This window comes from Gadus morhua, chromosome 21 (genome assembly GCF_902167405.1).
Source record: "Gadus morhua chromosome 21, gadMor3.0, whole genome shotgun sequence".
In the NCBI taxonomy this organism is placed as follows: domain Eukaryota; kingdom Metazoa; phylum Chordata; class Actinopteri; order Gadiformes; family Gadidae; genus Gadus; species Gadus morhua.
Window position 1 is genome coordinate 18,587,443 of NC_044068.1, and position 12,497 is coordinate 18,599,939.

At 49.3% G+C, this 12,497-nt stretch overlaps 1 protein-coding gene across 6 annotated transcripts in view; it reads left to right on the plus strand.

Annotated features, from left to right (window-relative positions):
- LOC115534124 (rho-associated protein kinase 2) overlaps positions 1–12,497 on the plus strand; it is a 38,630-nt gene that overhangs the window by 20,107 nt on the left and 6,026 nt on the right. For 5 of the 6 annotated variants that reach the window (XR_003974287.1, XR_003974288.1, XM_030344808.1 and 2 more), the window contains exons 14-31: positions 138–229; positions 808–1,054; positions 2,000–2,106; positions 2,477–2,636; positions 2,981–3,141; positions 5,558–5,742; positions 6,019–6,088; positions 6,328–6,431; positions 7,554–7,740; positions 7,992–8,085; positions 8,322–8,416; positions 8,972–9,160; positions 9,283–9,451; positions 9,699–9,911; positions 10,836–10,906; positions 11,021–11,109; positions 11,298–11,376; positions 11,834–12,101. Coding sequence is in view for 4 of the 6 variants with exons in the window: in XM_030344808.1 (XP_030200668.1) it covers positions 138–229; positions 808–1,054; positions 2,000–2,106; positions 2,477–2,636; positions 2,981–3,141; positions 5,558–5,742; positions 6,019–6,088; positions 6,328–6,431; positions 7,554–7,740; positions 7,992–8,085; positions 8,322–8,416; positions 8,972–9,160; positions 9,283–9,451; positions 9,699–9,911; positions 10,836–10,906; positions 11,021–11,109; positions 11,298–11,376; positions 11,834–12,101 (2,580 nt within the window). In the remaining 2 variants the exon portion in view is untranslated. The remainder of the gene's footprint in view (positions 1–137; positions 230–807; positions 1,055–1,999; positions 2,107–2,476; positions 2,637–2,980; positions 3,142–5,557; positions 5,743–6,018; positions 6,089–6,327; positions 6,432–7,553; positions 7,741–7,991; positions 8,086–8,321; positions 8,417–8,971; positions 9,161–9,282; positions 9,452–9,698; positions 9,912–10,835; positions 10,907–11,020; positions 11,110–11,297; positions 11,377–11,833; positions 12,102–12,497) is intronic. The other variant, XM_030344810.1, reaches the window with a different exon arrangement.

The window sequence follows — 12,497 nt, forward strand, 5'->3', positions numbered from 1 at the left end:
AAGCGATGACTCTTTAACAATGACGTAGTGTTACCGTTATAGATGTACTTTCCGCCTTGTGTTGGTGGAGGAGGGGGGCTTTGACAAAATGTGATTATAAACAAATGCACTTCTTTCCATCATTTGACTAAAATCAGTGAACAGCATGCAAGACCAGCTGGAGGAGCTGAAGAGGAGGAACCAGAGCTCCCAGGTCTCCACCGAAAAGAACATTCAGCTGCAGAGACAAGTGAGTGGGAGCCATGCTGCCTCCTCTCACACAACTACAAAATGTGCTTTATAGATGCAACCTCATTTCAACATGGTGCTCTACAAAGCCTTCCTCATTTCAATGTGAGGTACTCTGTGACCTCGACGATGGCCTCCATTAGAAATCTTTAAACGGTAGCGAAGAGAAGGTCCTGGGGAATCTCATAACCGCCCATGGTTGAACGAAGCGTTGTGAGGCGGCGTGCCTCTGACTTTTTGGAAGTGAAAGTTACAAACCTCAATGCATTTATCAATCTCATGACATAACCCCACACAGTCGAAACTAAATGTCCTTCAAGGAGCTAATATGGATCAAGTTTAGACATTTGTTACCTTATTCATAAGTTACTGTTATCCATGGCATGTTTGTCAATCAACCTTTTTACAGTGTTTATTTCCCAATAGGTTATAATAACATGTATTACAATAAGAATAATCACATCTATGATCCACTGCGAGCGTCTTGCCTTAGATTCCCTGCAGTAGATGATGGCCGGTCGCCTCTTCCTCATGTCTCTCCTGTCCTCCCCACTCACCCTCCTCTGTGTCCGGGTGCAGCTGGACGAGGCCAGCGCCGCGCTGCGGGCGGAGCTGGAGGTGGCGGACCGCAGCCGGCGGAGCCAGGCGGAGGCCCAGAAGCAGGCCCTGGCTCTGGAGGCCAGCCTGCGGGAGGCTCAGGGGAAGTGCTCCCGGCTGGAGCAGGGCGAGTTGGAGCTGGAGAAGAGGCTGAGGGGCCTGCAGGCGGAGCTGGAGGCCGAGCGGAGGGAGCGCAGCCTGGGGGCCCAGAGCGCCACCGAGCTCCAGGGTGGGTTCAGACCTCCCGGAGGAGGCTGTTGTTCTTCCATCTAATTTGACCTTTTATTTTTTCTGCACGTCTCATGGGGGTTAGACACCTCTGTTGCATGAGAGACCGCAGCACTATTACAAATGCCGAGTACAGACACATTTCATGATCAGGTTCCAATGTGAGGCAGAGCCAGTGGACATCATGGCCACTATGCAGGAGGGAGGGGGGGAAAGTGCAGACCGTGACAGAAACTGGAGCTCTGAGCTGGCCAGGGCTGCAGATTGGAGGGAGTGTTGCTTTGGAGTGAGGACCAGGAAAGATCTGATCATGGGTGGAAACATCTGTTCAGAAGGCTTTGAGTGGGCCCTGAATGCAGCCAAGGGTAGCAAATAGGCTTCTAACTAGTCCGGGGGCCAGTACATCATGTGAGATTGTCTTTGTTTGGAACCCTTCACGTCAACATTATGGAAACCAATCTTGGCAGAGTGAGCCCTTTTTAGAATGGTCTTAGTTCGCAAGTACTGTTTTGGATTGTATGTTGTGTGTTTCTCTTATTCTAAAGTCACCGTACTGGCGGATTAACCAACAGAGGAAAAACAGTGGCGTGTTGCTTTTTGCTCTTAAGGGGGAATGGACCATGTGCTAGTGCCTTATGTCATGTCTCTCCTTGGCCGGTGTCTGCAACATATCTCCCTCAGAATTTCCACATTTTGTAGTAAAATTATTTTGGCCGTAACAATAGACTTTGGACTTAGAAAAAAGGCATCAGGATATTTTCATGGTTAAGGTGTTTGATCTTCTTGGTTAAAACTCTTATATCTGTGAGACCCCTGCCTAACCTTGACTCATCAGAAGAAAGGAAATACTGCACGTTGCTTTGCTTTGAGTCCAATCATTACGGTTTTGCTGGCCGTCAAAGGCCATTTCCCTTAACCTCTCTCTCCCGCTCTCACTCTCTCTCAGGACGCATCTCTAGCCTGGAAGAGGTGGCCAAGGAAGTACGCTCGTCTCTCTCTGAGGCTGAGAGCACCAAGAGGGAGCTGCAGCAAACCATCACAGATCTGGAGAAGGTTAGACGATTCTTTAATTTTAACTTTATTGTTATGCTGACCTCTCTATTTCCCATTTTTGTATCGGAATGTATGGGAATTCAGAACTTGGTTTCCATTGTTGCAACTGGACTGGTGTTTTAAATCAATTAGGGATATATAGATCTTTGTCTTCAAGATATCATTGGATTAGGTTTGTGTTTCATCTTATTAGCTACCATAGCTAGCTGAATTAAATTTATATATGCGTTGAACTGATGGCTACGCATGAATAAGGTGAGACTAGAGCTGCATATCTATCAAAATTATCTGATATTTAAGTTTGTTAGTCGTGCATAACCTAGGAGCAGCGCTAGGCCAGTGAGTGAGCCGTCGTCTTCTTGCTGCACAGGCGAAGAGCACCCAGGAGATCGACCTGACCTTCAGCCTCAAGTCCCTGCAGCAGAGCCTGGAGCAGGAGGAGGCCGAACACAAGGCCACCAAGGCCGGCCTCGCCGACAAGAACCAGATCTACCAGTCCATCGAGGAGGCCAAGTCGGGGGCTCTGAAAGGTGAGCCGGAGGGCGGGGCGGGGTAAGGCTCCTTGGAGAAAACTCCAACTTCAAAAATATAAGACGTCAGCAAACCTTGGCGTGCTGACTCAAGAGTTTCCGGTGAGAGAGCTCGTATTAAGAGTTCGTTATGGGAGCTTCAGCCCATCTCCAAAGGTGTGTGTGTGTGTGTGTGTGTGTGTGTGTGTGTGTGTGTGTGTGTGTGTGTGTGTGTGTGTGTGTGTGTGTGTGTGTGTGTGTGTGTGTGTGTGTGTGTGTGTGTGTGTGTGTGTGTGTGTGTGTGTCCCTTGCTCCCATAATAACAAATTGAGTGCCGTCTGACTGTGCGGCCCGTCTCCCTCCAGAGCTGGAGTGCACCCTGCAGGAGGAGCGCAGCCAGAGGCAGCAGGTGGAGGGCCGGCTGCTCCAGCTGGAGAAGGAACACTCTATGCTGGACCACGACTACAAGCAGAGCCAGCACACGCTGGATGAGCTGCGCACGGACAAGAACAAGCTCACTGAGGAGGTGTGTGTGTAGAGGGGGAGCCGGTCCCCAAATGCAGAGGGAGGGCAGAAAGACTGAACTGTCGCTTGAAGTGGAAAGGAGGGCAAGCAGACAGTAGGCTACATTATGCATTTGATATCCTGAGATGTCCCGTTATAGTCCTTTAGAGATAACTATACAGGCTCTTTAGCTATGAGGGAGCATCCTCCTCCGGCGCGACAACCTGAAATGTGCTTCAAGGTTTAATGATTATAATAATTGATTAGTTATTCAGTTTAAGTGATCGACCTCAGTAATCTGAAATGTTGTATTTTATCATAATTATGTAAATCAGGGTTATCAAGGTATACATTAAGCATCAGAAAGATCCATCACATCCTTTGCAATATCATTTAATTTCAGTCTATAGATTATCTCCTACTCCTTTCAGGAGATTTAATGGTTGGACTCTATTTCCCCACGGTGCAGCTGAATGAAGCCACCAACGTTAAGACTTGGAGGAAGTAGAAAATATACACAACAGCATGGGGTGGGGGGGGGGGGGGGGGGGGATCAGACCACACCTCCACATTAGAGGCAAGATGCAATGTTCAATCCTTTATTCACAAGCTCCTGTATGGGGACACATTAGTGCCGTATAGCACTAATGTGATAAAACATGCATTTGGGCGCATTATATTATTTCACTCGTGTAGATATTGCACAAATTATCTGCACGCGCTGCTCCCCGAGCGAGGAAAACGGCTCCTCGAGAGCATTACCTCGTTTCAAGCGAGAGGGGGGAATAACTTCGGTCGCACAAAACAGCATCTCGCGAATGATGTTCTGCTCTCTCGCTGAAATTTAATTTTGGCATTATGGGGGAGGGAACCAAGGCAGGGCGGGCTCTCCTGTGATTGGCCATTTCTGAAGAGCGATATTTGACTGACAGCCCTCCTCTCATTCATTCTGAAGATTGTCTGTGCCGTTAATGCTTCTTCATAATAGTTAACTACTTTAACGGCACCGACAATCCTAACCCTGGAATCTAGATGGAAAAAGTGTGTAGTTCAAAACGTGAGCGGCTTTTACTTCTTCGCCTCCGAGAGAGTTTGTTAGGTATGATCATTCAGAACCCCCATGTTGTTTCCCATAGACATTTGACCAATGGAACCGGAGCCTCGGAGGCGGGACTTATTCTTCAGAGGTCTTTGACTTTACACTTCAGAATGAATGTGAGGAGGGCTGTCAGTCAAATATCGCTCTTCAGAAATGGCCAATCACAAGAGAGCCCGCCCTGCCTTGGTTCCCTCCCCCATAGTGCCAACATTAAATTTGAGCGAGAGAGCAGAACATCATCCGCAAGAGGCTGTTAGGCGTGAGAGGCTGATTTGTGCGACTGAAGTTATTCCCCCCTCTCGCTTGCAACGAGGTAATGCTCTCGAGGAGCTGTTTTCCTCGCTCTGGGAGCAGCGCGCGCAGAGATATTTGTGCAATATCTACGCGTGTGAAATAATATAATACGCCCGAAGGCATGTTTTATCACTAATGTGTTGCCATACTCCTGCAGGATACCCCAACAAACAACGCCATCCTACATTGTTGACTGTACTGTATTCCACGTTGCTCTCACATTATATGTGACTGTCAAGTGAAAGTGCGTCCTCCCCTGTTATTATCTGTTGCTGTCCCATTCTGTCTCACTTTGGTACTCAAAACACAGTATATCAAAACACATTAAAGGGGAAGGGCTAAAGGATCCCTTCCAATCATTACCTGTTCACAGACAAAAAGGTGCAACCCCCTTACTCCTATTGGGTTAACGCTATGCAGAAGAAGCCCATCACAAACCGCCCACACCCTCTCTAGGTTGAAGGATCGAAGGGTTGTGATACCTGGGTTAGATGGCCACCCAGACCTATTGGTCGATGGGGGATCTGTTGTTGGACTTTAAGACACAATAACGGCACTTCGATGTGAATACCAGCCCCTCAGTTACTCCATTGATCAGCCCCTTAATAACAGTAGGGGGTTAGAGGCAGGGAGGGGGATAAAAACAGGAAGGGCAAAACATGTTTACTGTCTGATCAACCAAAAGTGGGGGTCAGAGACAGGGATCTGGCAGGGACGGGGATGAGGACAGGGAATAGATGTCGTCAACTTACATTGTGGGTCAGAGACGGAAACGATGCGAAACCATATTGAACTGTTTAGCATTTACTACATTCCCCTAAATACACCCCCATACGAAATGTTATGGTTGATCTACGTTTTGAGATCCTGTCCATCACTCCAATAATAATGGAATCTCCCCAACGTGATCCCACTCATGTCCTTGTTGTTTAGACTGAATCATCTAACGTGTGTGTGTGTGTGTGTGTGTGTGTGTGTGTGTGTGTGTGTGTGTGTGTGTGTGTGTGTGTGTGTGTGTGTGTGTGTGTGTGTGTGTGTGTGTCAGGTGATGACGGTGACCGTGCGTCTGGAGCAGGAGATGCAGAGGCGTGGCCTGTCCCAGAAGGAGCTGGCGGTGCAGTCCCAGCAGGTGTCTGGGCTGCGGGGCTCTGAGAAGCAGCTGAAGCAGGAGCTCAACCACCTGCTGGGCCTGCAGCAGAGCCTGGACACCCACAACCAGGAGCTACGCAGGTAACACACACACACAACCAGGAGCTACGCAGGTAACACCCAGACACACAACCAGGAGCTACGCAGGTAACACACAGACACACAACCAGGAGCTACGCAGGTAACACACAGACACACAACCAGGAGCTACGCAGGTAACACACACAGACACAACCAGGAGCTACGCAGGCAACACACAGACAGAAAATTCTTAAGTTGTGGTCTTTAATTGTTGCCGGGGTGAGCAGGGGAACGCTGCAGGTCCCTAATGAGTGGGATGTCTCTGTTCCCTCTCAGGGAGAAGCAGGAGGCTTACAGCCAGCTGAAGGATCTGAAAGACCAGCTTGAGACGCAGCAATACTTCACGGTAACTTCCCTCCCCCACCCCTTTGTTGTCTGTCCTTCTCTGCGTCGTTGCATCGTTTTTCATTTTTGTTAATATTTTGAGACTGTTGACATGGAGGACAACGTTATCATTTTATATTATATAACGGTAATCTACCAATCTATTTAATAGCATCATACCCTCTAGCGCGATGGTCCATAAAATATGTTAGTAATTAGCCTTGAACATCTTTGAATGCTTTCTCTTTCTCTCCTCCCCAGACTCTATACAAGACCCAGATCCGGGAGATGAAGGAGGAGTGGGATGAGAGGAACAAGCTGTACCAAGACGCCCAACAGAGACTGGAGCAGTATCAGGAGGAGAGGTACTGCCCCCTTCTGGGAAGCATCCTGCTCGCACACTCCTGTTTACTTACTCGCCCGTTCACTCACTCACTCAACTGTTCACTCACTCACCTGTTCATTTACTCACCCATTCATCCGTTCACCCACTCACCCGTTTACTCACCCGCTAACTCACTCACACTCTCTCGCTTAACTTTCATTACTCCAAATGGAAAGCCACACAAATGTCAAAGTAACAGTGAAAGTAACAAGTTCACAAATTGGTGAATAATGTTCATCAACTACGCTGATGGGTGATTCATGAAGTGTTTGATGACTCTGCCAAAACGTAGACGGATTTCGGTCTACGGATTTCTCTCCCAAAGCTTCATATCATGCACTGTTGTTGTGGACATTTCCCACTCTCTCTAATTCTAGATTTTATGTTTCTATAATGGATACTTTCTGATCCCTTTTCAACTCCAATTTTGGAGCAATTTAGAGGCGGCCTACCACACAACATTTCACAGCATTCTGGGATACAATGATATACTGCTTTGTTACTGCCGTCCTTTCCTCTGCAAAGCATTACAGACAGACTAGCCACTGTTGAACCGTTCGGTAGGCAAGGTAAACCTGCATTATGTAAGCAGGCATGTCTTCCCCACAGCGAAAGGTGCTGAGGCTGTGGCTGGCAGATGAAGGGGATTTTATCAATTTACATAGAGGCACAGTTCAACCAATGGTTGCACGCGGGGACAACCTGAAATAGTGCAGGACTAAAAGTGGCATGGCTATTTGTTTTTATATTTTGCATTAAGAAATAAATACGATGGATAGCCTGATATTCTTTGATGTATTTACCCCAGAGATACAGAAATAATACGATGAGTGAGATGTAGACGGAAATAAATGTATCCATTCAGCCATGCTGACCTCAGTACAAACACATTTCTTATTTCAGGATGCCTAAATTAACCCCTCCCAACGACAGCTGTTGGCTGGTGTTTTGTAAACAAGGTCGTTGAGTTTGTCTGGTCCGGAACTTTCATCTAATCCTTGCCTTCTTCCTCCCACCACAACCTCCTCCTCCCACCACAACCTCCACCACCACCACCACCTCCACCTCCACCTCCTCCACCTCTTCCACCACCACCACCTAGGGAGTCCCTGGCCTCCAAGCTGGAGGCGAGCCTGACGAAGGCGGACTCTGAGCAGCTGGCGCGCTCCATCGCTGAGGAGCAGTACTCGGACCTGGAGAAGGAGAAGATCATGAAGGAGCTGGAGATCAAGGACATGATGGCCCGACATCGGCAGGAGCTGAGCGACAAGGAGGCCACCATCAGCTCGGTGAGGCGGCGGGACTATGGGGGGTGGGGGTTGCTATGAATGATCGCTTTGAGAGATCGCTATGGGTAATCACTATGAACGATCATTATGGATCATGTGTAGTGATGGGTATAAAATGGTTGTAAATTAAGTAATATTCGTGCATACCATTGTTCTCTAGGTCTGCATATTCACATAACTGAGTGTTGGAAGAGACCAACTCAGAGACCAACTCAAAATGTCCCCCCTCCCGTGTCTCTGCTGCTCTGTAGCTGGAAGAGTCCAACCGCACAATGACGGTGGATGTGGCCAACCTGGCCAACGAGAAGGAGGAACTCAACAACCAGCTGAAGGAGAATCAACAACGTGAGTCAAAGAGCGAGTGTATACTTCCATCGTATTGAACTGATGTCAGGCTGGTCGGAGAGGACCAGACCCAGGTTTAAAAGCAAAGAATTTTAGTAATTTGTTCACCTAAAAAATGTTTATTCAAATAGTAAGAGTCACTTTGATTTGTTAGCTTTGCCTTTTTGGTAGCCAAGCTCGGAAGTGGCATGTTTTTGTTTGATGGAGAAATGTTGACATTTTCTTTGTTCACACAGAACTTACTAAAGCTAAGGACTTGGAGCAGAACATGAGCGCTGTCAAACTGTCCTTCGAGAAGCAGCTGCAGAACGAGAGAACCCTCAAGACCCAGGTGAGTGTGTGAAGGAGTGTTTCAGTTCCCCGTGCAAACGTCCAGTGTCCACCGTTCAAAATGACCGGATATGGAATTAAGATAAGAGGCATACTCTTCGTCCCTAAAGTACGGTAATTCCAGATGGTCGAAATTCCGAACTCGGGATAGCTTGAAAGCCTTCCCAGCCGTGGGAGTGTGGCTATGAATCATACGCGGTGTTTGTACTTGATTGTCCCTAACGTCCAATCAGTGGAAGGCTGGGAACAGGCCTGAGGCGCTGGTCTTCATTCCTTCAGAGGTCTGATAGCCATTATGGAGATTCCTGGTCTTTCCCCAAGCACCAGAAGAGATCTTTATTGATCCACTCGGGGACTTCTGGACAAAATATGTGGCTGGCTGAAGTGTAAGGAATGTGGGCTATTGTTGGGTGGTGGGATGCTGTGTGATGTGGACCAGCAGGCACACAACACACGTTGTGTGCCTGTCGCACACTTTTGTGTACAAAAGTGTCAAGAAGGCATGGTGGCCTATGAACACATATAACATATTGTGGGCCCCCCCTCCTCCCCCCAGGCCATCAACAAGCTGACGGAGGTGATGAACCGGAGGTTGACAGTGCAAGGCGTCCAGGTGGTCAACGACACAGAGGTGCGGCGCCGCAAGAAGGAGAACCAGAAGCTGCAGCAGGAGCTGCGCTCGGAGAAGGAGAAGCTCAACAGCATCATCATCAAGTACCAGCGGGATCTGAACGACATGCAGGCGGTGAGCAGAGTGGCAGCCAGCAGACCCAGGGCTAGCCACACACTGCAGAGGGCGGGTTTCCACTCTGCCGAGGCTTAAAAACAATGTCTCCCCCCCCACCTCGCTCTCGGGTGTGGTGACAGGTGATCACGGATGAGGGCCAGTCGCGCCTGGAGCTCCAGATGGCGCTGGACAGCAAGGACAGCGACATCGAGCAGCTGCGCTGCCAGATCACCTCCCTCAGCATCCACTCGCTGGACTCCACCAGCATCAGCAGTGGCAACGACCTGGACGCCGACGAGGCCTACCCAGGTAACCCACGGGGGCGCTTCATCACGGAAACGGACCCTTTTCTCTTTCCTCACTTGTTTCTGTCCAAGTCCTCAACCCTCTTTACTGTCGACTTTTGTCTTTTTTCTGTCTAATATTTTCTGACCTTTTTCCATCCATCCCCCGCCCTCCCCTACATGCACACGCCTCCCTCATTCCCCCTCTGCTATTCCTTCTGCGTTCCTTCCTGTCTTCCCCCCTCTCTCTCTCCCCCCATGCTGGGCTGCAGTGCGCGTCACTCACTCACACACCTCCGAGTCCATGTCGTTCACGTACCAGCGCACGCAGAAGTCGGTCAGTATCGGCACGCGGCCCGACCTGCGCTCAGCCCGCTTCCACTCCTCCGGCTCTGAGGAGGAAGAGGAGGAGGAGGAGGGACCTGCCAGGGGGGGCCCACCCTTGGCCCTCACCTGTGGGCGCCCCGCGGAGCCCGAGCGGGCAGGTGACTGTGCACGGCAGCACGCACTCGTAGTGTGGTGTGACGGGGGGTCGCTGTGGGCTGCAGCGATCCCGTTTAGAAGAGTTAAACACAATGAGGCCACCACTGGGCTCCTGGGGAAGAGACTTTAAAGTTGTGCAACTGTGCTGCACAATTTGTCTCCCGGTTATGTGATTTTGTTGACATTAGGTGCCATGTTTCCATAGACTATATTGGACAGTTGGATTATTTAATTACTCTTACCCAGTGACCGTAATGTAGCTTTAGAGTGGTAGGATCAACTGGCCCAGTCACAATGCAACACTGTCTTAAAGTGGTAACTTGTCTGCAACATTTTACATCCCAAGAATTGCATTATTTTAAAGGGAACCAATTCCTGAATTTGACATTTTAAATAACCAATGCAGAATTTTCTAACCATCTGACCTGCAAGTAATGATTCTGCTTATAACAGAATCACGTATAATCTCATCTTCCCCTATTGTTATCTAACCCCTTATTTGGGTCATTACTCCTGACTCGGACAGTGATCACTGATAACAGCATTGTTCCACCTAGAGAAAGGCTTGTATGTGTGAAGAGGGGGCGGTGTCTCTCTTACCTTTAAACTTACTACGTGGCCTGATGGTGTTGTTTGCTGCCTTGTGTTGTTTCTAAATCCAGAGAGCTGGCTACTGATGCATCTTCCTCAACATAAATGTTTTCCTGCTCTAGGCGAGACACGGGTTTCTGCTATTTATGGTTCCGCCATTTTAAACACGAATTGGTCTGCCCTTGTGGTGACACTGCGGCATGCTGTTTTCAGTGTGTTTTCTAAAACACTGTTGCATACCATGATTAGGATTATGCTTGGTGATGTGAACTCCTCCAGATGTTACAGCAATAGTTGTACTTGACATGAGCTCCCTGTGCTTCTGGTCTCTTCAGCTGACTCTCGCCTGGAGGGCTGGCTGGCCCTTCCTACCAAGAGCTCCAAACGCTTTGGCTGGGACAAAAAGGTACACTTTCCCCATCCTATTTCTTAGGTTTGGTTGTCGTTCCCGCCATGACCACCACAGAGACCTCGACCTCTGACCTTGCGTTGTGCTTCTTTCCATCTCGGTGTTATGTAGTACGTGGTGGTGAGCAGCAGGAAGATCCTGTTCTACAACAGCGAGCTGGACCGAGAACAAGCCATCCCCTTCATGACGCTGGACCTCGAGTGAGTAACTGCAACCCCCGCTTCCCCCCCCCCCCCCATCCTCAACATCAGCAAATTACCTTTACCTCGATTTCGCTGAATTCATAGTTTTGGTGATTAAATTCCCCCAATTTGTGTGAATACCTTCCCAACCGTTGAGTTTTACCTGATTGTTGTGTCTTGACTCTCGACTCTCTCTCCTCCCACAGTAAACTGTTCCACGTGCGACCTGTCACTCAAACGGATGTGTACCGCGCCGATGCCAAAGAGATTCCAAAGATATTCCAGGTGACACTGCTGGGTGTTTGAACGTTTCCCTTTCATTTTGACCCCAGCTAGCTCTTTGTTATATTCTTCCTTCTCCTCAAATGATGAATCTGCTCCAAATGATAAAGGAGAACCAGACCCCAGCACTAGTGGTCTATTGGTTTGCATTAAATCTCTCCCTCCATAGTTTAAACGCGTTATATTCATTACTTATTGGCTGATATGGTTCCCCGGTCAACTACTGATTGGGCGTTAATGGGACCTGGCCTTCGCTTGAAACTGAATGGCAGCAATTCCAGACTTACAATAAGTACATTTGTCAGAAAAAGGAGATAGAATATATCGCTGTCATAAGGATGTAGAAACAAGTACCAAGCTCTAACGATCGCTAGGTTAACCCATTCCCCGTCTACGAAAAAGAAGGCTAGGATACCATTTTACTGACCTTTTTTAACGCGTATTCCTCCACCCCCCCCAGATCCTGTACGCCAACGAAGGCGAGAATAAGCGCGAGCAGGAGTTTGCGGCGGAGCCGGTGGCGTTTGGCGAGCGGCCCTCCTTCATCCCCCACAAGGGCCACGAGTTCATCCCCACGCTCTACCACTTCCCGTCCAGCTGCGAGGCGTGCACGCGGCCCCTGTGGAACGTCTTCAAGCCCCCCCCGGCCCTCGAGTGCCGGCGCTGCCACACCAAGTGTCACAAGGACCATCTGGACCGCAAGGAGGAGGTCATCGCGCCCTGCAAAGGTCAGCAGCGCCGGGCGGGAGAGGCGTGAGTGAGAGGCCTGCTCCTCTCACTCAATCCATTCAGGGGATCTTGCTGACGCTTTTATCCAAAGCGACTCAACCACTCAGGGCGACAGCCAGCTGGTCAGGAGCAGTCAGGGTGAGGCGTCTTGCTCAGGGACACCTCGCCACTCAGCTAGGAGGAGCCAGGGATCGAACTCAAAACCTTCCAGTTACCAGTCAACCCGCTCAGTTTCTGGGGGCCAGCCGTTTGTGCTCCTCTCAGCAGCCCAGGATGAGGCGTAGCTCATTTTTTTTTTAATGGATGCTGGGTTCAGCTTGGAAACTTCAATGATTTATTTAAACTAATACAAACATTGCGAATTCTCCCGCCCCTGCTGAGAGCCAGCCCTGTGC